We start from the raw sequence: 25,863 nt of genomic DNA, 5'->3' as shown, positions 1-25,863 counted from the left end.
CAAATTATTGGTGCTACAAAATCATGCCTGTATGAATATAATGTACTTTGGGAAGGATAATCACTAAAAGGAAATCTATCTGGGCTCACCTCTTCAGATTTAGCCGATAACTCCATAATAGCCGTTTGTTATCACCGGCATTCCTTACTTGTGCCTTTCTCCTGAACAACCAAAGTAACCTCATTACCTCTAAACTTTGAAGTTCTATACCACTTTGTTTTTTTATTCACTCATGGCAGGTTAAAACCGTAGCTCTATTTTCTTAAAGTAACACAAAATAGTCACGGTTCTATTGCGTTCACAAACTGTATAGAACTCCGGAGCTAAGCACTGTACAAGTAATATAAACAGCATGGGCAGGGGGCTGGAGTGGAAAAGAATATTGCCTATGGGCCATTGTCTTGAGGTAAAAAATGTTTATATATATATATATATATATATATATATATATATATATATATATATATATATATATATATATATACATACACATACACACACATTTTATTTATGTATATATATATAGCGAAGGCATGCAGGGGAAGGGAAGGAGTGCTTAAGAGTGGTTTACTGTCCCAGTAGGTTTAGTTTGTAGAAGCAAAAAACATCTTTACAAAATACAGATTAGATGGATCAATTGTGGTAAAAAAAAAAAATGGTAAAAGAACTGATCAAGCGTTTTAATACAGGCGTAGAAACGGTAGACAATATTTGTTCGAACAGTGCTTACCCTACTTCCACAACATAGATGGGACACTGAACAAGTCCTACAATAATGCTCCCCCTAGCGTATTATAACACAATCAGACTTGAAATAATTAAATCAGTCACCTATAGAACCTATTAAAAGTGCTTCTTGCCATTACAAATATTATATATCCCCCTCAATCACGAACACCCATCAAACAAACTGGAAAGATGGTGGACACGAACTGCCCCCCTGAATGCAATCAGAAGGTATGCATTTTCGATGCCTAAGAACTGCACACAAAGTTTTCAGCAAAACTATTGCGACATAATTGCAACAAAGCATCAAATGAGACAAAAAAGAGTTGGTTTTGAGGGGGGAGCACAAAGTATCAAAATCAACTATTCTGTGGTGACAAAAAGGACTCTGTATAAGTATTATTAACACTCAAATGTACACATTGTCACAGATAGCATCTGTTTTGCGACCTTATAAAACACTAAACAGTCAAGAAGATCATTTCCAAACCACAGTGAAAAATAATAGTGTTCTGTCCAACCTTGGGCCAGAAAGAAAATGCAAAACTTCGGTCATGAAGCATCTGAGTCATCGAATGTTCTCCATCTTCCATGTAAAATCCATCGCGGGTTTCATCCCGGGCAGTGCTCACAGAAGCATTACTTTCTTCATCGAAATGTTTACCTTGAGAAGCGGCTCCAGCTGAGAAAAACAAAAAACATATTCGTTTACAGGATGAGGACAAGTAAAAACTTAATTTGGAGCCGAGACAAATTTCATAGTGTGTTTCTGCTGGGTTAGCTTCAAAACATTGTTCACTAATTTTTCGCTTGAGACAGATTTCAAAATGGGGAAATTCGCTTAGTTTGACGCAGGATTTTTTTTTGTACTTGCATTTGCCTTTATGAAATTAAATCAACAAATCTGAAAACGGCTTTAATGAATCATTGTTCGTAATTTTCAATAGCCACCTCAGTTGATAATAGAAGACATGAAATACACTGCACAAAGCAACCAAGCTCTGGCATTAATCAGTCTATACTTTCAAGACAGCTTTGTCGATATAATCACCTCCAGAAATGCCAAATGTCATCAGCTCAGCCGTTTAATACTCAAACAAACCTGGAATAAACCTGACAAAAATTACTAGTATAACTGCATACTTGCTCAAAAACGTCAAACCTCGATACTAGCTTTAGCTTAGCTTTGGTTCTCAGTTCCAGATGTACCTCTTTCGTTTTCTACAGGAACCTCTTTCACGAGTCCAAAAAATGAAGAATCCATCATTAAAAAATTAATGACCCCATTAAAAAGGGTTTCAACTCATGAGTCATTTTGTGTTTGCACAGGTGCCAAACAGTAGTTGCAGCTATCTGCAAGCAAGAGATCAAGGATCGTTTCTCGGGACAAGGGTCCACTTGTTTCTTGCGGTGCAAGGAAGCAATGCAACATTCTAAACATGGCCCCACAGGAAGAGGAATTCAGAGAAAGATTATGTCCACTACCAAATTGTAACACATTCTACAAACGTAATTTCAAGGAAGATCGGCTTAGGTCTTTCTCCAGAAGTGTGGGAGACCAACTTTGAGCACTGGGAGAAGCACAACTTGGGCAGTGTTTATAAAGCCCCGAAGGCAGGTAAATCTTGGATCAACTGAAGTCACATTTATTAGTACTACTCATTGTGGCTAATCTTAACCGAGAAATAATTTCAGAGGATGGGAGCTTTCTGAATTCAGGCTGCCTTACACCCTGAACTCACTACCTGTTAGTCTCCCACTGGAGGACAGAGAGAGCAAGACACTCATCTTTCGGTTATGCTATTTTTAGTGGATAATTTAACTGCAGATTCCTCACCTTTTGAATTCCCCTCAGGCGCCATACTTCAAAGCAACTACTCCTCTGAGCCAATAAGTGGCATCATTGGCTCTGCAAGGACCTCGCGGCATCCATGGATGTGTAGACATCGAGTGGTCAGTTTTTGTTATAACTCTTCTGTGCTGTCAGATGCGGTTTGATTGACATCACAGCCCTATAAATTCAGTCCAAGGAATGGGGAAAAAGGAGGGTGAGAAATTTGCAGTTAGATTATCCACCAGAAAGTAATAAAGGTAAAACTTGTTCTGATGGCTATGTCTAGCCGCAGATTCCTTACCTTTGGAATTAATTCCAAAGCTTTGCTTCCTAAAAGGAAGATAGTCTGAGAAGTGGACTTGCACCAGGAAGTTCCTCCCAACTGATCAAGAACTGCCCTGCCTGCAGACTTGAGTGTTCTATCCCAGTTCAGCACCAGGTAGCTACCACACTCGCCTCAAACACAGACACAGATCTCTCCCCCCTCCTACACCACTCGCACTCCTACCCCCCCCCCCTACCAACCCTCGGACCTCCACACATACCATTAACACTCCTCTCACCCCTGACATCACAGCTGACATGAACACTCCTCACCCCTGACATCACAGCTCCCACCCACAACACATCTAACCTAGTTCAGCACCAGAACGACACGCACAACGACAAATCCTACCCTTTATCCCCCCCATTCTTAGCCCCCACTGCCCTCTAACTACGCAGAACACACCTCCTCTCTTAATTTAACTCCCCCTCCCCACAACAGGACCATCTCCAATCCCATTCCCCCCCCCACTCTCAGCCCCCATTACCCTTCCTGCACCCCCACCACCACTAACATACACACATCCTCCACCGTGATCTCTCTGCCTACCACCAATGCCCTCACACATACCACCACCCTCCTCCCTACCTCAGCCACACCCCTCCCGCCCAAACACTCTCTCCTCCCTAACACCATCCCGTACTCTAACACAACGGAGCCCTGCACAAATACCAGCCCACTCCCCCACCTGCACCCTAATTCCCTGGTCAGTCATTCACCTCTGATTTCCACCCCCACCTCCAACACCTACCCCACGCTGCACAAGATTATGGCCACCCTCTTCCAGATCAAAGAAGACATGCACATCATCAAAGAACTATCTCCACACACCCACACACCCCTCACCCACCTCCACCTCCCCTCCCAACATGTCCCCTACCCTTCCTGTTGACTCTCACTCAACACTCCCCACACCGGACGTCAATCCCTGTTCGCAATCGCAACAACCGCCCTCGTCACCCCGGCAACCACCCACCCACCTCCACCTCCCCTCCCAACATGTCCCCCACTCTTCTGGTTGACTCTCTCACTCAACACTTCCCACACTGGACTTCAATCCCTGCTCGCAATCGCAACAACCGCCCCCGACGCCCCTGCAACCCTCCTTCGGACCTCGACACACTCTCTCTCCTCCGCTCCTATGACCCAGCTCCCCAAAATAACACATCCACCACACACCTCACCATTCCCACGATACACTCAAATCCCCTTAGACCCCCCCACACTAAACAGCAGAATCTCCATCCCCAATAACTTTAGAAAAGTCCCTCTCTCTCTAGAACCCTCTACCACCCTCAACACTCCCCGTCTCAAATGCACTCTCCTCAACTGCAGATCGGCCTCGAAACATTCCGCCGCCATCGCTGATCTCCTCTTAACGCTGGACCTTGACCTAATCATCCTGACTGAAACATGGCTAACTGAATCCTCGTCACCTATAATGGACATTCTGGTTCCTCCCAACTACCACATCATTAGACTCGACAGGTCAGGCAAAATAGGTGGTGGAATCGCATGCATCTACAGGAACAACCTCTCTGTTCTGAAAGTCAATCCCGCCTCCCTACCAGCCCCAACATCCTGTGAATACATCTGCCTCGACATTATTAGTGAGGGCAAACCAATATGCTCTCTTCACAGCATTTACCACCCACCCAGGGACAACCTCACCTTTCCCCAACAAATCATGGATATGATCTCAACCAATTCCGGACGGCAGCACACCCAAATATACCTTGGCGACTTCAACCTCCACTGGAACAATCGCAATGACGCGGTGGTAAATAGTCTTAAAAATGTCCTCAATGCCCTTGACCTCACCCAAATATGCAACAGCCCGACCCACGAGAAAGGCTCTATCCTCGACCTTATCTCCAAAGAGGACTCTATCCAACTTGAGTCCATCCAACCCTGTGACAGGTCAGATCACCATATTGTCACATTCTTCATCAATGAAAAAGTTAAATTTAACCCAGTTCAATCCTCCAAGCCCAAAGTCTGGAAAAGAGACCTGAAAAAACTCAACCCCAGCTCTCTGCCCCCTAACAGCTGCAACCTCCTACTCCCACCGACCGGCGCTACGGACGTTCAATCCCTGACTGACCACTATCTCAACGCTATGTCCTCAATAATTAATGAGCTGCACCCATGAAGCTAAAAAGAGTCTCTACCAAAATCTCCAATCCATGGTACGACGGGCGTCTCAATGAGGATAGACGAGACATGCGAATGGCAGAGCGCACCTGGAGATCAGCTCCCTCTGCACAGCACATAAAAACTCTGAAGAAAAAGAGAAACGCCTATTTCAGGAAAATAAAACGCTCAAAATCAGATTTCTTCAGCCTACAGCTCAACCAAGCAAAAGACGGTCCGAAAAAACTGTTTGAGCTAATCAGAACACAATCCAAGGAACAACCCCAACCACTCAGCACTGTACGCGAAGCACCCTCCTGTTAAGACTTCTCCGCTTTATCCAAAAAACTGACGACATAAAGAGCGATCTCCTCATTGACACAAGCCTCTACTCCAAACCCCAATGCATAGCACCCACTCAACCAAAAAACAATGCTACATGGTCAACCTTTGGCACCTACTCTGAAGAAGAAATTGGCAAACTGCTCAGCACCTTGAAACCATCCAATCACCTCACGGACCCCCTTCCTGCTAATGCTGTAAAAGACTTTACCCCTTTGCTTCTCCTACTCTGGACTAAAATTATCAACAGCTCTCTTCAACAAGGAACCATACCTGACTCCCTCAAAGTTGGACAAGTCACACCCTTACTAAAGAAACCTACAGCCGACCCCTCTGATCTGAACAACTACTGTCCCATTACCAATATTCTGCTGGAAAAATGCGCACAACTACAACTGGCTAAACACATTGAACAGTTCGATCTCCTCAACCCTCATCAATCAGGCTTCCGAGCAGGACACAGTACAGAAACTGCTATGACTCACATAATTGACGACGCACTTCAAATGTTAGACCAAAACGACACCTGCCTCCTCATCCTTCTTGATCTCTCTTCAGCATTCGACACAGTTAAACATGAGAATCTACTCTAACTACTAAACGCAAGAATGGGTTTATCTGGAACTGTTCTCAAGTGGTTCACTTCCTTTCTACACAACAGGTCGCAGAAATTCAAGAGCAACAACCTGATGTTCTCGCCAATACCTGTAATGCTAGGCATACCCCAAGGATCCTCCCTATCCCAGACTCTGTTCAACCTAGTTATGGAACCTCTCACTACCTTGCTACAAGCATCCAATGTACACTTTCACATGTACGCCGATGACACCCAACTTTATCTCAAATTACAATCCCCCAAAGACATTCTGCTCCTGAACTCAACGATCAGAAGCACCCAATCCTGGCTTGCCGATAATCATCTCAAACTCAATGCTCTGAAAACAGAGTTCCTTCTGATCTCACCTCCAGCGAAGATCTCCACCACTCAAAGTTGGCTTAAGCACCTAACCGCACTCAATGTCCAACCCACCATCGTGGACTCAGCAAAATCTTTAGGCATAACACTCGACACCAATCTCAACATGCAGCAACATATCAGCAAGGCAACTAAGGGAGCGAACTTCCAAATCAATACCCTGAGGAAACTTAAACCCTTCCTCCCAGCCAAAGACTTCCAAACCGCAGTACAAGCTCTAGTCATCCCTCGAATTGAATATGGCAGCATCGCCCTCTGCGGACTCCCCCTCACTACTACCGCACCCCTAAGAGCTTCTCTAAACGCTGCAGCGAGACTCATCACTGGGTCAAAAAAGCACTCTCACATTTCCCCTGACTTGAAATCCCTGAACTGGCTGCATCTGAAAATCGCCTGCTTGACACACAAGGCGGTACACCTGAACTCACCCGGCTACCTCACTCAGAAGCTGACAATCTCTGGCGGCGCCAAAAACACTAGAGGCACAAACAATCTTCTGCTGAAACCTCGAAGATTCCGGAAGGAAAAAACCTATAAACGCTCCTTCTCAGAATGGCACCCAGGATCTGGAACTCCCTCCCTCCCGAAACCAGGCTCATCTCTCCCACAACACTCTTTAAGAAAGAAGTAAAAGCTATCCTCATGGCTAAATACACCTGAACTATTATTTCAGACTCTTTAAAGACACTGCACCGATCTGTACTACTAGTTTGATCCCATTGCTTATTTGTATTACTTGTATTATTGATTTACATGATTGGCTTTGCCCCCACCTATTTGTACTGTTAGCTTCTTTGACTTACCTGTTTGACTATGTTCCCTCATGTACCCCTTCTTTGTAAAGCGCTCTGATATCTGCAAAGATCTTGTCCGCGCTATATAAAACTTTCAAAATAAATAAAAAGTAATGCCTGGTGAAGGTGTGAACAGATACCCTGTTGGAGCCTGGCAGATGGCCATTAAGAAAACACTTTTTAGGGCCTTATGGGTTGCTTTGGCTATGGTTGAATTACCTTGTTGTCCTTTAAGAAGCTCCTTTTTAGGGTGAACGTAGCATGTTTTAACATACAGGAGGATCCACCGGGATAAGATCTGCTTCTGGGCAGCCTTCCTCTTCTTAGCACTGGCAAAGTCAATAAACAGCTGATCATCCACCCAGTACTTCTTCAAATGCTCGAGCTAGAAACTAGGAGCTCTTCTAGGATGCCGGCTGTGAAGCCTCCCCTTCCTAGAAGGGTGATATGGGGAAAAGAAGGCAGGGAGAATGATGGATTGTCCAGAGTGGAAGGGCATCACCATCTTTGGAAGGCAGGCAGTGCAGGTTTGCGGCACCAATTTGTTATAAAGACGGTGCTATATGGAGGTTGCACTGACAGCGACCTTAGATGACAGAGCTCATAGAAGCAACTGCTGTGAGTATACTCTCTTAACAGGCAGCAATCTTAGCAACTAACTGTCCATAGGCTCGAAGGTCATGTATATCAAGAAATCAAAGACCAAGTGAAGATCCCCCTAGCATAAAGAGCGAAGCGAGGAATATGAAGTGAGCCTCTTTAAATAAATAAAAAGCATCACAACCAGAGAATTATATAATGAAGGTTGAGCAGGTAGCAATGCAACATAAAAAGGTCAAAAGAGCCAACGTGTTAGCTTAAACCGTGTCCAACGCAAAACCTTGCTGGGCCACACAAGAAACAAACTTCAAAACATCAGCCAGTTTTGCCTGGAGATAGTCAGCTTGATTGGTCTTGCACCAGGCGACCAACCAGAATAAAAATAACAAAACGATCGATTTGGGGCCCAAGGGAATTTTAGAGACCAGGCTTTGACACGTTCCCTACTGACACTTTCCTACACACAAGTATCAAAGGGTCTAAACATAAAAATATATACGCTAAAGTGATAAGGACACCCAACACAGACACTATATCTATTCTATACATCAAGGTCAAACCCCAGACCTCCAGATTGGTCGGTTGAGGATACCCATCAGTTACCACACGGAACCGCCATTCATCATTTGGGATTCCTTTTTGACCAACACAGTGGAGCCACTGCCCTACACAGATGAGGACAAAGATGGTGAAAGCCCTCACCTGCTCAGACAGGCCTCAGTATGGTCTTGCTACTCTGTGTTTAGAATATATAAAGTGGATGAGGGAGTACTAACTAGTTATATTCTGGTGTCACTCACTCCTCCAACATTAAAAGTGGTCAATGACAGTTTTCTAAAATAACTGCCTAGTTGTAATACGAGGTCAACATGTTTCAGCAAATCTTCTGGACAGATTTGTTCTTGCTTTCTTCAGGACCTATATGACTGTTGCTACTGCAAAAAAGTGTGAGAAACACAAACACGGAAAAAACAAATAAAGTGTGATTCCGTGATAAATTAGGAAATCATTAGGAGACAAGCTTAGAGATCACCCGAGTTTTCTAGGCGTCCACACTGTCTTGCCTCGCAAACTGTGTGTGTCACTAGAAGCACAAGAGAGGAATATCAAATGAAAATGTAGGTGAGCCATCACCGCGTATATATAGAGAGAATGAATGTCAATGTACTTGAACAATAACATTAAATAGGCACGCAGAGATCTCAGTTCCTTTTTGAAGAGCTGGTTTTTATTCTTTTTTACACTTATTTTAGGATTGTTTTGTGAAGTTCAGTACAGGTATAACATCCTTGTTTTTCAAAGTATTCCTAACAGCACATTGCTAAAGCTGCATCAGTTAAGATTTACTTTGCTGGTGGATGCACCATGCTCTTTGAAGTCAAGTGCTGGGTCAGGAAAGATGGGTACCGTGGTCAGGTGTTTGACACCTAGCCACCACATGACTTGCAGGAAAAACCGATCTTGGTTTAGACCTGGATGTAACTAATGCTTCTGATAAAGCATTTTTGAGAAATAGGTCTTTACTGGAGACTAACAGACTACCTGGAAGACAGGAGTTTTGGAGTTGGTAAAATACAGACAAACAGCTGGGAGTAGAGCTCCAGAGGTACGGAAAGAAAGGAACCGACATCAGCATGACATCAGCATGCAAGGGTGGCACCTTTATACCCAGAGATCACTTCCTTGGATAGTGCAAGGTCACTGCGAGGCAAATGGTACCACCTGTCGCTGCGTGGGAGCAGTTGTTTTGAAAAGTTCGAGATCCAGTCTGATGACTGGGTGGCAATAAACAAATGGTGCGAAATCTGTAGTTAGAAGTACCCATCAGAACATGAAATTTCTTAAAGCCAGTATAACCAAGCTTTTTAAAAAAAATAAACAGGAGCTACATTCAAACTCCAAACAGTCAAGTATTTAGATTTTATTTTGCTATTTTCCTTCATTTGAACTTTTAGGGCATATCAGAGAACTTTATGAAAACTAACATAACCCAGCCTCAGCTGAGGTTTAAGAACTGACTGTGCTACAATTAAAACAGAAAGAACTTCTGGACTTGGCTCTATACTCTCTCAATTTAAATAGATAAGGGAACCCAATGAGTGACCAAGGGCCCCGGGGTATCAATTATTTTAAAAAACGATGGTCCTTAGAGAATAAAAAAAAGAGAAAATATCATAAAGACCTTAATGGGTACTATAGATATTCAATGTCCAGCCGGACAAAGAATTTGTAATGTGCAATTTCATCAACGATAATATTCATAAGGAACAACACACAAATGAAAAAGGGACACAATCCTGAACTCGATATAGGAGAAAGCAAACAAAAAACATAAAGGGTTTCAGGCAACAGTAGAGCAATGGCGGCTTAAAATAATCATAGAGTCAAGCAAGCTAGCCAAAACAGTAGCCACATTCTTCATAAAAATTGCAAAACAATGGTACTGTTAAAAATGTCGATGACGTTTCAATCCCTAGCTCTTAAGATGCAAGGATCATCATCAGGACTAGAAAATTAAATGCCTGGTATTTTACACAATGCCTGTGGGGTAGAGAATGGGGAAGAACAAACAGGGAACCTATCAAGACTAGACACAATATGGAGGAATAATAATCATTTCAGAAGGTCAGCATGGACATGCATTAGTTTAAAATGTACATTAGTGACATATTGTGACTGCGACGAAAATGTGACTGAAAAACGCAGGACTGATGAAAAGATAGAAAGGTGTAGGAAAGTCTAAGATTCTTGGTGAATGTGCCCTTATAGCGGTGTGAGTGCTTCCGGCCAGCACTCACACCACGGTAAGCGCACATTCACCCGGAATCTTAGACTCTTTCCTGCACCTTTCTTATTCTTTTTTTCATCAGTCACTGCTGTGTTAATTGTCGATTATGAGTCCTGCGTTTTTCAGTCACATTTTCGTCGCAGTCACAATATGTCACTACTGTACATTTTAAACTAATGCATTTCCATGCTGACCTTTTGAAATGATTATTATTCCTCCATATTGTGTCTAGTCTTGACAGGTTCCCTGTTTTTTCTTCCCCATTCTCTACCCCACAGGCATTGTGTAAAATAGCAGGCATTTAATGTTCTAGTCCGGATGATGATCATTGCATCTTAAGAGCTAGGGATCAAAACGTCGTTGACATTTTTAACAGTACCATTGTTTTGCAATTTGTATGAACAATGTGGCTACTGTTTTGGCTAGCTTGCTTGACTCCATGAATATTTCAAGCCGCCATTGCTCTACTTTTGGCTGAAACCCTTTATGTTGTATGTGTTTTGTTTGCTTTCTCCTATATCGGGTGCAGGATTGCGTCCCTTTTTCATTTGTGTGTCGTTCCTTATGAATATTATCGTTGATTAAATTGCACATTAAAAATTCTTTGTCCGGCTGGACATTGAATATCTATAGTACCCATTAAGGTCTTTATGATATTTTCTCTTTTTTTATTCTATACTCTCTCAAAGCACCCCCAGAGGCTGCATGTGGTGCTGTGTCTTTTAAAGACACGTGATCAAGTGAAGAGACTACTCTTTATATGGAGATGAGGGGTGTGGCTTTCGTGCAGTCATCCACATTTTTTATTTCATAACCGCTACTAGTCATCATCAATCATGTATCCTAGTTCTCCCTGATCTGCTGCGGCTCACACAATTCTCCGTGGCATCCACCCATTCCTCAGCATTGCTAATACAGCCTTCAAACTGTCCTGCTCATCTTAGTGATCCGGTTTCCTGGAGCTCAAGCGCGGTCATCACCCACACCAATCCCATCGAGTTCTTCCCAGGCTCAAACTTTGGCTTAATTTGTTTACCACATCACCCTTAGTGGCTTTTGAATTCTTAGATCCCCTCCAAGCAGATGACAGACAAATTGTCCTCTGGTCGCAATCAATCACCCCACAACTGTAAATTCAATTCACTAAATATTTCACAGCAATCATCCAGTGGATGATACGAATACCTTAGACGCGGGTCTCCAAAAACGCTTTCCTGCTTTTTCTAACTTTAAAACCATACACCTAAAGATTAGTTTCAACTCAAACTTCACCAGGTCTTCCTCCACTGCCAAAACATTGGAGTACTAATAGACTCGTAGATGTGAGAAGGTGTGACTACAACCATTCATCTCCACCACAGGCAATGCTACTAGTCCCCATCTATTTAGTATTAAAAGGAATGATTCTTGACTTCTACTGCAGAACAAGAACGCTCTAATCAATTTGCCAAGAGCATGTTGGACTACTGCAACATGCTTTTCGTTGGATCTCCCACATCACAAGCATACCTCTAATCGCCAGGTACCACAGTTGTATACCACCAAGCCAGCCACGTTTAGGCTCCAGACGTTGGTGTTTAACTTCATAGACGATCAAACAACATCCTCAATGACAAGTCTTTTGTATTTAACCACTGTAACACTGCTAGTCTGAACGTATCTAAAAAAAAAGCTCCCAATGCACCATCTCATATCTGCTCTTCCCTCATTCTAAACCCCAGCTCTTGTGCATTCTTATTGCTCATATCAAGAACAAATTATTCTCTAGTAGTTATTAAGGGGTAACAGCCATTACATCGCAGCTGTTACCCCACATGCCATTACAATGCAAGTGTTACCACACTTGTGTTGTAACAACACAGTCTTTACTGCGCATTTCTTTTACAACTCATGTGCTTTTACCACGCATGCCTTTACAACGAATTTCGTTGTAAAGGTAAAGGTATGCATGGTAAAAGCACATATTTTGAAAAAAGTATATATAGACTATCCACGCCATTGTGAGGAAACAGAGGCTCTTCCGTTTCTTCACAACAACATGCACTGCCCCTCAGACACCATGAGGAGAGGCAGGTATGGGGGATTGGGCCTGAGGTGGGGGTTACTATTTTAGGGTAAAAGGGGGTAGGGAGAGGACTGGAGGTCATGCAGGGGTAGTGTTTTAGGGTAGGGAGAGGAATAGCGGTTGGGCGAGGTCATGCAGGGGTACTATTTTGGGGTTTAGGGTAGGGAGAGGACTGGGGCCGTGCAGGGGTAGTGTTTTAGGGTAGGAAGAGGACAGAGTTGGGGGTTGTGCAGGGGTAGTGCTAGGGAGAGGACTGATGGTTGGGGGTTGTGCAGGGGTAGTGTTTGGGAGAGGACTGGGGGTCAGCGGGGTCGTAGTTTAGGGTAGGGAGAGGACTGGGGTTGGGTGGTGCAGGGGTAGTGGTTTACGGTAGGTAAAGGATTGGGGTGGTGCAGGGGTAGTAATTTACGGTTTAGGGTAGGGAAAGGATTGGGATTCAGGGGAGTCGTGCAGGGGCAGTATTTTAAGATTAGGGTAGGAAAAGGATTGGGGTCGTGATCTAAGGGTTTAGGGTAGGGAAAGGGCTCAGATTGTCCAGGAGTAGGGGTTTAGGGCAAGGGCTGGGGGTCGTGCAGGGGTATCAATATAGGGTTTAGGGTAGGCCAGGGTAGTGTAACTTAACTTAGACCCTTTTACCAAGTGTATGCCTTTAGCACGCATGCCTTTGCATTGTAATGGCATGTGTGGTAAAGGCATATGCGTTGTAAAAGAATGCATTGTAATGGTAATGGTATGTCGCTGTAGGCGTACTTGAGTAGTTATACCTGTGTTGTAATGACAAGCGTGGTATTAGTAAGCGCAGTATTGTCATATATTTGTTTTTAAGACGACTGTCAAATGATGCTTTCTTATCACTGAAACTCACTTAACCTCACAGATGCCTCAATCGCCACAATTCTTTAATGCCTCTTTATCATATTTAGAAGTGGTTGAACTGACATACTCCTAAATGTATATTGTTAACTTTTGTACAATGTCTTTTTTTAAATTACCAATAAAACCTCGAACAGTACATATGATGAAACAAACAGCATTAGTGTTTGTATTATCAAGGAACTGTTACTTTGTGAAGCATTTCAGTCCAAATAGCTTCTGACTGAAAAAATTAGGCACCATAAAAAGTAAAATGTTTCGTACCTTCATGTTGGGAGGACTCTTCGGACTTATCATCATCGAGTTTCTCCTCATCATCTTCATCAGAGCCTTTCTCAGAAAGAGATTTTGGAATAGAACCTGGGCCACTTTCCAAAACTTTGATTTCACTTTGCACAGGAGTGGATTCCATCTCACTTTCCTGCTTAATTGCATTTTCAGAGTCACTGCTGGCAGTTGCCAAGCTTTCCTCTTTAACCTCAAGATCCTCTTTGACATCAGATTTTTCAAGTACATCCACTTTAGATTCATCCTGCTCTGTGGTCAACTCATGCTTGACTGGAGTAGATGGTACAATAGGAGGGGTCTCGCACGAGCCAGCTGCAGGGGTATTCAGCAATGAGACAACGCTAGGCTGCGCAGTTCCTCTGTTTTGAGCAAAGTTCTTATGAGAATCTAAAAAGGCGAGATCAGGGTCATTGAGAATATGATAGTCAGTCCTACTGACACCATGCTTGGCGGCCCCAACAAGCAAGTCTCTGTCATGTTTTCCACAGTCCCACCATTCAGGCAAATCCAAGCTTGGCTGGCAAAGCTTCAGTCTCTCACTTAGTTGAGGGTGAGTAAGAACCTGCTCACGGATTTTCCTCAGTAGTTCTATACGGTACAACGTTCTGGATGCACGTTCTTCTGTGATAGGTTCAACGTTGGTAGAGAGGTCGCAAAGTTCTAGAACAGATGAAATGTGTGTAAATCAACATAAGACTGCAGTCGGTGCTCAAAATATACCACACTCTTGATAATTATTTGTAGTTGGTGAAAAAATAAATGACACCAACAGTCATTAATTAAATTACACTTCAATAACTCCAGTACATGAACATAAAAGAATGAGCTTAATGGCATGGTTGTGAGAAGATATGAGAGAATTGCTCAACAGTGGAAAAACAAAGCTAACAAAACTTCTCTGACAAGCCTGACAATGTGAAAGCAAATCACGTAGTGCACACAAACTTCAACAGATAGCTTGTACGGTGTAGCATGTAACATAGCATGCCACGTTTAATCAAAGAAAACTTTCTGGTTTGTCTTCACACTGAGCAGTCTCATTCTACTGAGAGACACGTTTTGAAGCATTAAACAAGATAATTAAACGTGATGCTTCTCAAAGAACGCTGTTCTAGGAAGTAGGAATAAGAATATCTTAAATGAAATGAGTCAAAAGAACTTTATGCTAGCTATAGCTTACAGGTAATCCTTCGGACTTTTGTTCAGGGACTCCTAATCTGAAAAGGTAAGAGCTTACCTTCATCAGATTTAGTTGCCAAGCGGCATACCCGTCTGCACATTGCCGTAAAACAATTAAAGTACTTCTCCAAACTCTCGTCTGACTTCTTGTCAAGTCTGGCAAAAGCTCTGAATTGAGACCAATCAACTTGCTGCTTAACAGAGTCAATGACAATCCCAAAGGTGGACACAACACGATAGAAATCTGCTTCTTCTCTCCTCGTCCATCTGAAGAACAAAAGAAGAACGTTCAATCTACTCTGATATTGAATACTTTTTATGTCTGAATACCATGACAAAGAGGCATTTTCAAGAAGGTACTTGTTTCTTTTCAAAAGGAATTTAAGAGATGTACCACTCACTTCTGCCGTTTTTCAGTTATGATGGCTTCTCGTTCGGCTTCTAACGCTCTCACTTCTTCACGAGGCCGCCGTCTTCGTCTGTCTGTTTTTAGTTGTGCTTCTTTCCTCATTTGTTGCCGTTTATACGTGCGCTGATAGGCAGTGATGAGGCGGCGAAGGCGGGTGGTCAAGGCTGAAGTGTTAGGCCAATAGAGCTTGCCCAACTCTGTGCTACTTTCAATCTGTTTGCCTGTATAGGTAGGATGGTGAAATGAATGATATAAGTATAATGTTCATTTAACTTTGAGCATTGCTGTCAAGTAAATAAAGATTTAGACCTAAAACAACTGCAAATGAGGAATATACAGAAAAATCAAGACTTGAATTCTCACTTGGATATTCATGTGATGCTGCTTGCAGCTGAATGAGGTTTACATAGCATTCATTGCGAGCATCATAAAGTACTTATGTGAAACAAATTTCAAGCAGCAAACAATTGGACAGTACGTCCCATATCTCAGGTAGGGTTAGTTTCCCACTGTATGTCAGTACTAGACGTTCACTAAATGGGGAATTTGCAGACATAACCATTTAAATAAGCGCATGAAGTCCTTCTTAAGGAACTTTTTTTACACTTCGAACAGTAATGTGAATGAAGCACATGCCAACTGCTAATCAGTAAATTTTGGGAGACAGCCTTCTGTATGACAATCTGAAACATTTTAACCAATATCTTTGGATTAGACCATGTGGTAGAGTACGCATGAATTAGGATTAGCTCTTCAATAAAACAAAACCCCTATAGAAAGTATCAAGAACAATTGTGAGCAGTCAGTTTTCAATAACTTTTAACCGATATGGATAGGAGACATTTTCAGTATTGGGTCACTGCCGGAATTCGCCACATCATACCTGTAAGGTCAAGCTCCAGGACTTCTTCCTTTTCGTCCGTGGGAGAGTTTGCAAATTCCTTTTGAAGAGAGTAAGCGATTAGCTTGTTTTGCTCTATTTACTATTTCAGGTGATTAATATTAGGTCGACAAGCATTATATTAAACAGAATAACTAACATGGTTGAGAGATGACAGTAGGCACAGAAGAGTGGACTATTCTACAAATCAATCAACCTTCCCATTAAAGCAAAGAATTAGAGATTCCTCAAACAGCCAAGGAGCAAGGCTACTATGCCAGCACTCTCCTGCACCCGTGATGTTCAACTCAATGCACATATTAGGTCTCACTTAACTTTCAAGTGCCAAACCTTCCGATACCCCATGGCAAAACTTACACCTTGGTTTTCTGCTTGGGCGGATGATGCGAAAAATAGCAAAATTGATAAAGTCGGTATTAAGGTCCAATTATAGTTGGGGAGGGAGTGTGGGTTGGCCAGGAGGGAAGATTCAGGATGACCTACCAACAGTACTTGGGTAATTCAACAAACTCACTTCTAGACTGGTCCTTCAATTTCTAGCAAACCATGTAAATCTCTGCACTGGTAAAACGTTTTTTTCTTACATATACCATGGAATAAAGAACCTTACATCAATTTCATCCTTAAATGGAGTCCTGTTTGGTTTATATTCGGGATCTTCATCCTCACGATCAAAATCCCCCCTACAAAAATAAATTGATTGCATGAAACGAGAAGCAGATTACACACTCCATTAGTCAAATTTACTCTAGAGAATAGTAATGTGTTTTACCCATCACCACCATCCGCTAGCATATCTCCACCTCTCTGTTCAGCAGCAATAGCTTTTGCATCTGGCATCCCAACTCTTTCCAGAAAGCATAGTGCAGGGTCTGCCCTTATAGAGTTGTACTTTTCATAACCTGTAAATATAGGTTATTCATTTGGTTAACTTTGGGTTATATCAACAGATATAAATTGCGACCTACAAAAATTCTAGCTACTCAAATATGAAAGGCCTAAAGGAAGGAATATGCAGGCACTTTTTGGAACGCCAGGGCACCTGCAAAATATACCCTTTCAAATTGCAAAAAAAGAAAAACTACAGTAAGATACATAAAAATATAGATTTGTTGATCCAAAAACCCATAATTCGCTTTATCTTGTTTGATAATAGGTTTTTACCAAAATAAATATTTACACGATCTTACAATTATTCAAATACCAACTTCTTCTAAAATATTGAAAGAATTAAACAAGTTAAAACCAACCTACATATCTTGTTACTTATCTAGAAACTACACAGTATCTTTCACATTTCAAACACTAAACAAATACAGAACTTGACAGATTGTGGTCCAGATTTTTAACACCAAAATTGCCCAATGAACAGACGCAAACTGCAGTTCTGACAGCACTGAAACAGACATTTTGCACTGTGTAACTATGTGTGCATTTATGTAGTGTTTCATACCACTGACATAACACGCTAGCCGACAGGTCACACGCTGCAAAGTGTGGAGTCTTGGTTGTAATAAGGTTGACATTTTATGGAGGCCAATGCAGGACTTACCTTTTATTCATAGTTGTTACGATGATATCAAGTGGCACAGTATACTGTTGCCTGTATTTTTACATTTACGTTCAAATTTACGTTTATTATAACGTAGCAGTCAAAATATATCTATATTGTTTGCAGTTTTAAATAGCGTGAACTCGACCTGAAAGTACTGGAGCACTTTATAGGAGTACCAGTTGCATTACAAATGGACATATATATATATTTCTTTTTTCTTAATTAAGCAGCGATTCCTTTAAAGTAATGAAGGGGAATACTCCTACTTAGTGATGTAACGAGAGACCAGGCTGGAAACGGGAGGGTAAAGAATCCTGATAAGTGTATAAATGCCTCTAATGGAAAAATTAAATCTTTTCACATCAGCCCATTATTCGCATCAAGAAGAATGAATTCATTTAACATTACACACGCTCTGTGTGTCCAAAGGTCCTTTGTGGATTGGTTGGTTGGGGAGGACCAGGTTCTTTACTTCCTGTGACCTACGAGCGGCAGGCAGGCCGCCCTCGCCCCACCTTCCTTAGCACTTTTGTTTATCCTCAGCAAGGCTTGCGCCTGCATTGCGTGCCGCCGACCCCTCGCGTTGATGGGCTAGACGTGGGGCCCTCACACGGGTCTCATTAGGTTTAGGGTGAAGCGTGTCACTGGAATGGCCTGCAAACTGCTCCCCTTTTATTGCCCAGACTGACTAGATGGAAACAGGCAGAACGGGGGCGTCCACGGCAAGGACAGAATTTCTCGACTAGACGTGCCTCATCTGATCACGCATAAAACGCAGGCAGAACCGCGCAATTCAATTAAGACTTGTAGTACAGCACACGGCTCCTAACCACTGTAGAGCCTGAAGCCAAACTGTAATCATGAAAGGTTTTATAAGCCATCATTCTCCCCTTTAGTCAGGCTGGGCTGCTGAGAATACCTCGGCGAGCCCCAGAGAATTGGGATTATAATCAGGAATCGCTCAGTGCATACATCATGCCAGCTCTGCATCCCGGCCCTTTCAAAGTTAACAAGGCTGCATCCCACTCGAGGGAGTCGGAAGTTCTCCGTGCTGACATTTGTGAAATATTGCTTGGAACAAAGCCCAGGAGGCACTTGTACAGATTAATAGCAGAGGTTAAGCCCACCATCCACTCTGACACTGGTTGGCAGAGTTAGCGAGGGAAGCAGCACTGGAAGCAAAGTTTATGAAGATCTATAGTGCTTCTTGGCTAATATTAAAACAAAATATTACTGGGGCCTTTTTACAGCCAAGAATGGAATGTTTTCTTCTCAAATGTTCTGCAAACATGTAAAAACAGCATCTGATAGTCAGTTTATGGCAGATTTTTAAACCAGCAGAGCAGAAGCCAAGAGCGTGAGCATCACTTTACTCCTGTCATCGCGTAGGAGGCAGGAAAACAGTTCCAAACACATGCAGTAAAATGGCAGCATTCAATATCGAATTAAGACATCACCTACCATGTTTAAATACACCAATTAAAAGGGATTTGTCAGCTTCCTTATCCCACCAGTCGGCAGGAACTTCGGCGTGGAACGGCTCCGGTATCCACACATCTGTTTCACTATTAAAACAAAATACAGTCTAATATGCAGGCACCGATGAACATTAGGTGAAAACCACAAACCGGTCGGTCATGACTGTCAATGGACCCTATGTCACGTGTGTTACCTTTTCAGGAACTGTATACTGTGCTAGCTCAGACTTTTGGAAAAAGCCAAATAGGTCCCAGATTGCAAAATGAAGTTAGAGATAAAAATGAAAAATGCCTGTACCATGCCATGATACGAGATCTCTTGCAAGTGAGGCACACACTCTGCACCTACTTTTACGGCTGCGCCATGATCGGTGACAAATCCCCAGCCCTACTATATACATTTATCACTCAGAACGGTGGCACACTACCAAAACCTTGATAATTCCCTCTGGAGACTCAAAGAAGAAAATGATGTAATATATTAAGACCATCTATATTTGACTAATAAGATGCATTTTTTCCCCACAAACACAACTTTAACAGGCCGTCAGAAATCCTGAAGCGCCACCACTTCCTCACGTCTACACCCACCCTGATAAATGAGAGAATACATAAAAAAAGAAAGGATAAAAAAACGAGATCTGGAAATGAACAGTTCACCCGCCGTCTCGGCAGAAATCAAAGATTGCACTAACCTTGCATCGGCACCCTCTAAAATGTTATCCGCTTGGTCCCCTATAACTTCTTGTCTCAGATAGTAGAGCATGCGGACACGCAGCAGGACCCTGCAGAGGAAGAGAGAAGGGGGGTAAGTTCTTAACTTCAGGACTGTTTGCCAACAGTGGCTTTTGGCAGCTGCTGCTGTTCATCCATCATTCTGCCAAGGCTGATTAGCCATGCTGTATGGTAGGCTTGAAGCGTGACAGATGGTGGCACATAATCACCTCTGTGTGGTGCTTTCTGCTGGCTTCCAACAGGCCTGCCTGGCAACCAGTCACACTGCACAGAGAGGAAGTCTAGCCCCCCCCCCCCCCCCCCCCCCCTCCAGCCGCATTTCATTTAGTTTTACCTAGTGCAGCTTGTGAAGTTCAGACACGTACTACGCCACTGCCTCTGAAGTATTGAAGCAAGTTTGTAAACAACTGAGCAGATGGCTTTCAGTAACTGTTCTGCTTCATTATCTCATAAAATTTCCTCAGCTGCGGCCTTAATACCCTTTTTGGAAGGCTTATCAGAAGTTTTAGGAATAAACGAGATATAAAATCTGTCTTTACTATCTAAGCCATAAACTCTCAATATGGATTGTCGAGGTCTTCAGATTACAGAGTTCTAGCTGCTATGAAGAGAGAGCACTGACAATACACTCTTATGACAGGAATCAATTTTACCAACTGGTCCTGGAAACAGACCGTTCAAACGTAAAGTGGATTCATGCTTTGCAGAGTAATGTTTCTTACACACTCACTAATCATAGGTAAAAGGTAAGGACAAGAGTTGCCCCTGGCTGTAAAAGCAAACGGATTTCCTCCAACAGCGAGCTTCACATGAAGAGCACTCTACAACAGCATCAAACTTTGCCGCCCCTCTCCTCCCCCCGATGACATCCAGTGAGGAACATGGGCCGGACATGGATTGCTTGCAGCTCACAGGTATGTGACCCTCAGCATTGGTATTTGAAACATTTCACATCAAGTCCACTGTTTCAAAACACATTACCTAAGCAGATAACACACGACAATGGAAAGCAACTAAGACTGCAAATAAAAGTTAGCTCACTGAGCAATCAGTGCAGGGACCCTCTGATGAAGACATGGGGTTCACCCATTCTAAACAAAGGTGAAGTATTGCAAAGCAGCCAAGAGTCCAGTTGAAAGGTTGAACACTGCCAATTTCTGCAGAGCCAATGGTGAACTTCGTTATCCCAAAGACAATATGATGAACAGTATTTGAGGTGGTAACATTACAGAACCTTTTGTATATGGGCATTATACAGTAAAACTTGAAATGATCGCAGTATGGGATTATGGAACGACCACAGCATGTTATTTTTATGTAATGGATGCATTAGTCTATTAAAAAGCAAACCAGCCAATTCATATCGGACTTCTGCCTGATTTCTGTTTAAAATCTATCAAGAACAAACTATCCAAAGTGACAACTGATTAACTTTTTTTAATGCATATTTTCATTCCAGAACACTGGCTTCTAATGACTATTCAACTGCATATTCCTTTCATTTATTAATGACACCACTTGACATATGGTTGTCCGCGCACTTTACAATGAAACAGTGGAGATGGAGGTGTTTGTTAAATAAAAAAAACTGTGGTTGTAGTGGTACCGGAGTGAACATTGAAGTAAGCAGTGAATTTAGTGAAATCACAAAACCATTGCTCATGGTAGTGGAGTCAAGAGATAAGGGAGATCAGAAGCTTTAACGCTGTAGCAAGGTAGAGTAGCAGAGCACAAAAGGGATGGGAAAAGAGGAGAAGATGGGAAGGCAAGAAGAACCAGCGCCAAACATACATAACAAGCATTGGCATAGCCAATAGGTCTCGCCTTTGGGACCTTATAAGTATTTAGCCATGCAACACTTGATGTTGTTGCACAAAGGATATTGTGCTGGATAACTGAACACTTAAAAGGTCCCAAAGGCGAGACCTATTGGCTATGCAAATGCTAGTTTTAAGAATTGCACCTTTATTATAGAAACATCACATTGCCCTATTCATCAAGGACTCGCATGTCCTACTGCAAAACAGACACATTCTGCCTTATACAGTCAAGTTGATAACAAGCCCGGGAGGCCCAGCATTATTATACATTAGTATGAGCACAACATGTCAAGAGTACCCACATTATGTCAAGGATGGGAGCCAGTAAGCCATTATATCCAGGATGAGCTCTATCATGCCAAGTACGCCAACTGTATACCAAAAATTACAGTTAAGCAACAGGATGTCTTCAATATGTCAGACATATCTACAATTATACCTGCAAATGCACTCCTTCATGCTAGCGGGAGGGCACAAGGGGAGACCCAATTAGCTTGGTGTCAGGTGGCTGAAAGGATGGGACATTGCGATACCAGATGTGCATGCAAAGATGTGAATTGACACACAGCCAATCCATCATGTAATTAAAGTCACATGGTTATTGGCTATTTCTCAGACCCTGCTTTGTAAATCAACCAATCAAGTGTGAGTGCATAGGCTTTGACACAGTCTCATTAGCCAGCAAGCACCAAGGAGCCCAGTATTGCCAAGAGCAATCTTCGCGACTGGTGGAAAGCCAGTCCAAGAGACAGGGACTGCATGACCTAGCATCTTCCAACCAAGAGGCAACAAGCATAGCGGCACCGATGCTTTACTTTTAATGTTAAAAGTAAAGCACGGGTGCCGCAAATATAGCAAAAGTATGGACATAGAAAAATCATCTATTTCTTTACTTTTTCTCTATTCGCGGCACCCGCGCTTTACTTTCAACATTTAAAGTAAAGCGCGGGTGCAGCAATTATAGCAAAAGTAAAGAAATGTTTTTTTCTATTTCTTTACTTTTGCTATAATCGTGGCACCCGCGCTTTACTTTATACTATTATACCAAAAGTAAAGTTATGAGAGCGCGCGCGCAAAAGTGAAACAGAACTTTGGAGAGGCAGAGCAAGGTGCGCGCGCTTGTGCAAGTAATAGCAAGCTGATGGCTGCCTTTGGTAGCACTTTAAAAACCAGCTTACTAAATGTCTCACCAGACCAGCGCATGCGCTGGTTCTAGCGAGACCTTAAAAGCGCAGGTGAGGAGGGGGGATGGTTGGCAATATATACGTAGGCATTCAGAAAATTAAAAACAACTAAGGCAGGTTCTGACTCTCCCAATATTAAATGTGGTTTGCAGATGGCCTTGTGCCTTAAATAAAAGAAGATATATGCTTCGAAAAAAGTTTCCCTTAAGCATCCGTTATACAACTTAATCTTAAAATTCCCTGCTGGACATACTTATTGCAGTGATGTTTGAGGTGCTTCTTATAGCTGTCCTCCTGAAACAAAGTATCAGGATTGCAGCTTGGCAACCAATCGGGATGCTGCAGCACCGGCTGGAGGCTCTGACATTTTACTTTCTTTCCTTTCCTCCCTCGGGGCACTGGTGCAGAAAGACCTGAAAATAAATATTTTTCAGATGAACAAGCAAACAAACATACAAAAAGTGCCAGATAGCGAAATGGGACATTAGTATGCGTAAACACAGTAGTATATATAGGAAGGTCACTTGCCAATTTTAATACACAATATTTAAGCAAACTAAAATAAAGAAAATAAACTGAGCTCCTGAAAGAATTTCATAAAAACGAATATAAAACTTGTTCATAGTAGATATATGATCATAAAAAGTTAAATAGGTTGAGAAAAATATCAAGTGGCTTCCAAAATATTTCATGTTTAATTGAAGAGTAGTTGGAACACCATTTACGAGTACATGTAATAGAACACCTTTCCAGTTAGAAGATATGTATTTAATTGCTTAAGAAATTAAGACATCATACATATTCGTATTGGCTGGAGATGAAGAAATAGCTTTACAAATAACAATAGATTATTAAATATTATAGGAAATACTAAGAATCTCGCAAATCATAAAATGTTTATACAATAGAAAAATCATACAACAATTGTTTCAATGATCCAGTATTGTCATTACAATGCCAATATAGCCAATCATTAGTTAAGTTGACATTGAAACGTTTAACAGGAGTTCCTAAACAATTGTTCGTAATAATTATTTGATTGGTAGAGACAGGTTACCAACCACATATTTCATAACCACATCTGCTGCCATTGCTTGAGAAAGAGTAATTAAAAGTCTTTGACGGACTGCAAATTATTAAAAAAATTAAAAAGATAATTTTGTATGGACTTCAGAAGCAACATGACAAGATCTGGTTAATATGTTTAAACAATTCAATTTCAGGAATCTTTGAAGTGGGTAAAGCATTTAAAAATAAAGGTGGTATACAGTTGTATAAAGTTTCACATTAACTATATTTGGACATAGAAAAACGATAGTCTCTCTGAAGATCAGCAAAAGGCTAGAAAGGTATTCCCTTGACATATGTCAGCTAAATAAAGAATCTGTATCAATCCATGAGGTACAATATCTGACATTAAGGGTTAATTTGATTGTCGGATTCGACCACAATGAAGTGCTCTTAAAATATTTGATACCAGTAAGATACAAACGACTTAATTCAAAAGAGCTATTTTCGTAGCTTTAGTAACAGGAGAATTTTTGAATCCTGTTTTTATTATAGTCAAAATCGCAGGTAGGGGATGCGGGTAAGCAATATGTCCTTAAATAGTGAGCCACATAGGAATACTTATATTTTGTTCGATTTAAACTATACATAAACCATGTTTTATAATAAACGCAGTATAATAATTATAAAAAGCCTGGTAAACACAATTATCTTTAGTACAGTTATGTTTAGAATAACTAATTTTGGAAAAAGTAATCACAATTTTAAAAAAGACATTTGATTCTTGCTCTTGTTCAGCACTCCGTTGCCTCCTAGCATGTTACTTTCATTACATACATACAGCGGTGCAGGCCTTACCTGAATGGTTAACCAAAGCTCGCATCTGGCCATCTTCTGTTGGAGTGATAAGGTCCCAGATGAAGCTTTTGATATTTTCATCCCCTCTGTAATGGTTAAGGCAGTAAACAAGGATCGTTCTGCAGATTGTTTCCACATCTTGTTCCATGAGCTGGCGCTTAAAACGGCCATGTGAGAGGATGTCTGTCCACCGGCCCCAACTAAATCAGAAAGAGAATACTTAGAAAAAGTGGGGCTTTGGTTTGAAAGTACTTAATTTTAGGCATTTCCATCTGTGTCTATTCATATTTTGTGGGGGGGGGGGGGGGGGGGGGGGGGGGGAATCAAACCACAATTAGAGTATTTCCACCTTTATTTTACCAATTTCTTTAATTCCTGATGGGTTTTTAGCAGCATATGCAGTCGTAAATCTGAATCACTCAAAATTCAATATACCCACAAACGCAAGCACTGTAGTGCACAAATATGCGGATATGCAGCTGTTAAAAGCTTCGTCAGGAATCCTCCAACCTCCCCCAGTCAGCACTCACAGCTACAGGCCCTCAAGACTGGCAGCATTGAGACCATTTAAAAAGACCAATTTTCTGTTTTTTCTCCATATTTAAAAGAACGACAACATAATAGATGGGCTCCAGTCTATTATCAGCAAAAAACAGAACACTTTGAAGCCTATGTTCAAAATGTGAAACTAGATTTTTAGCTCTTATATTAGAACTAATGTCTAGGCCTGTAGCACAAGTTACTACTTGTGCAACGATATATCTGTAAGAGACTTAGTTAGTGATAGATTCCTTACCTTAGAATATCCCCAGGCATCAGACTGGATCCGGAAAATTTTACGTAGCAATACCCCTGCACGTCGGCAGGCGTGTTCCGCAGCTCCGCGTCTGTCGTCGGCGTCGTTAGCGCCGGAATGACGTCGGAGTACTTAGACGCCGCCCATGCGTGCTGACGTTAGTTCTGATACACAGCTTTTCCGCGCCAGATACGCA

At 42.0% G+C, this 25,863-nt stretch overlaps 1 protein-coding gene across 2 annotated transcripts in view; it reads right to left on the bottom strand.

Moving 5' to 3' along the window:
* Positions 1–25,863, bottom strand: part of CHD7 (chromodomain helicase DNA binding protein 7) — a 794,978-nt gene that overhangs the window by 62,722 nt on the left and 706,393 nt on the right. For both annotated transcript variants that reach the window (XM_086965786.1, XM_086965787.1), the window contains exons 22-32: positions 24,872–25,071; positions 23,259–23,418; positions 19,962–20,051; positions 19,250–19,353; positions 17,006–17,135; positions 16,844–16,916; positions 16,216–16,273; positions 15,325–15,553; positions 14,982–15,190; positions 13,721–14,404; positions 1,248–1,408 (exon numbers count right to left, since the gene is read on the bottom strand). In XM_086965786.1, coding sequence (XP_086821912.1) covers positions 1,248–1,408; positions 13,721–14,404; positions 14,982–15,190; positions 15,325–15,553; positions 16,216–16,273; positions 16,844–16,916; positions 17,006–17,135; positions 19,250–19,353; positions 19,962–20,051; positions 23,259–23,418; positions 24,872–25,071 — 2,098 coding nt within the window. The remainder of the gene's footprint in view (positions 1–1,247; positions 1,409–13,720; positions 14,405–14,981; positions 15,191–15,324; positions 15,554–16,215; positions 16,274–16,843; positions 16,917–17,005; positions 17,136–19,249; positions 19,354–19,961; positions 20,052–23,258; positions 23,419–24,871; positions 25,072–25,863) is intronic.

This window comes from Lissotriton vulgaris, chromosome 4_1 (assembly GCF_964263255.1).
Source record: "Lissotriton vulgaris chromosome 4_1, aLisVul1.2, whole genome shotgun sequence".
NCBI classification, from domain to species: domain Eukaryota; kingdom Metazoa; phylum Chordata; class Amphibia; order Caudata; family Salamandridae; genus Lissotriton; species Lissotriton vulgaris.
Note: the sequence above shows the minus strand (reverse complement) of the source record. Positions and strands in the feature narration are given on the sequence as shown.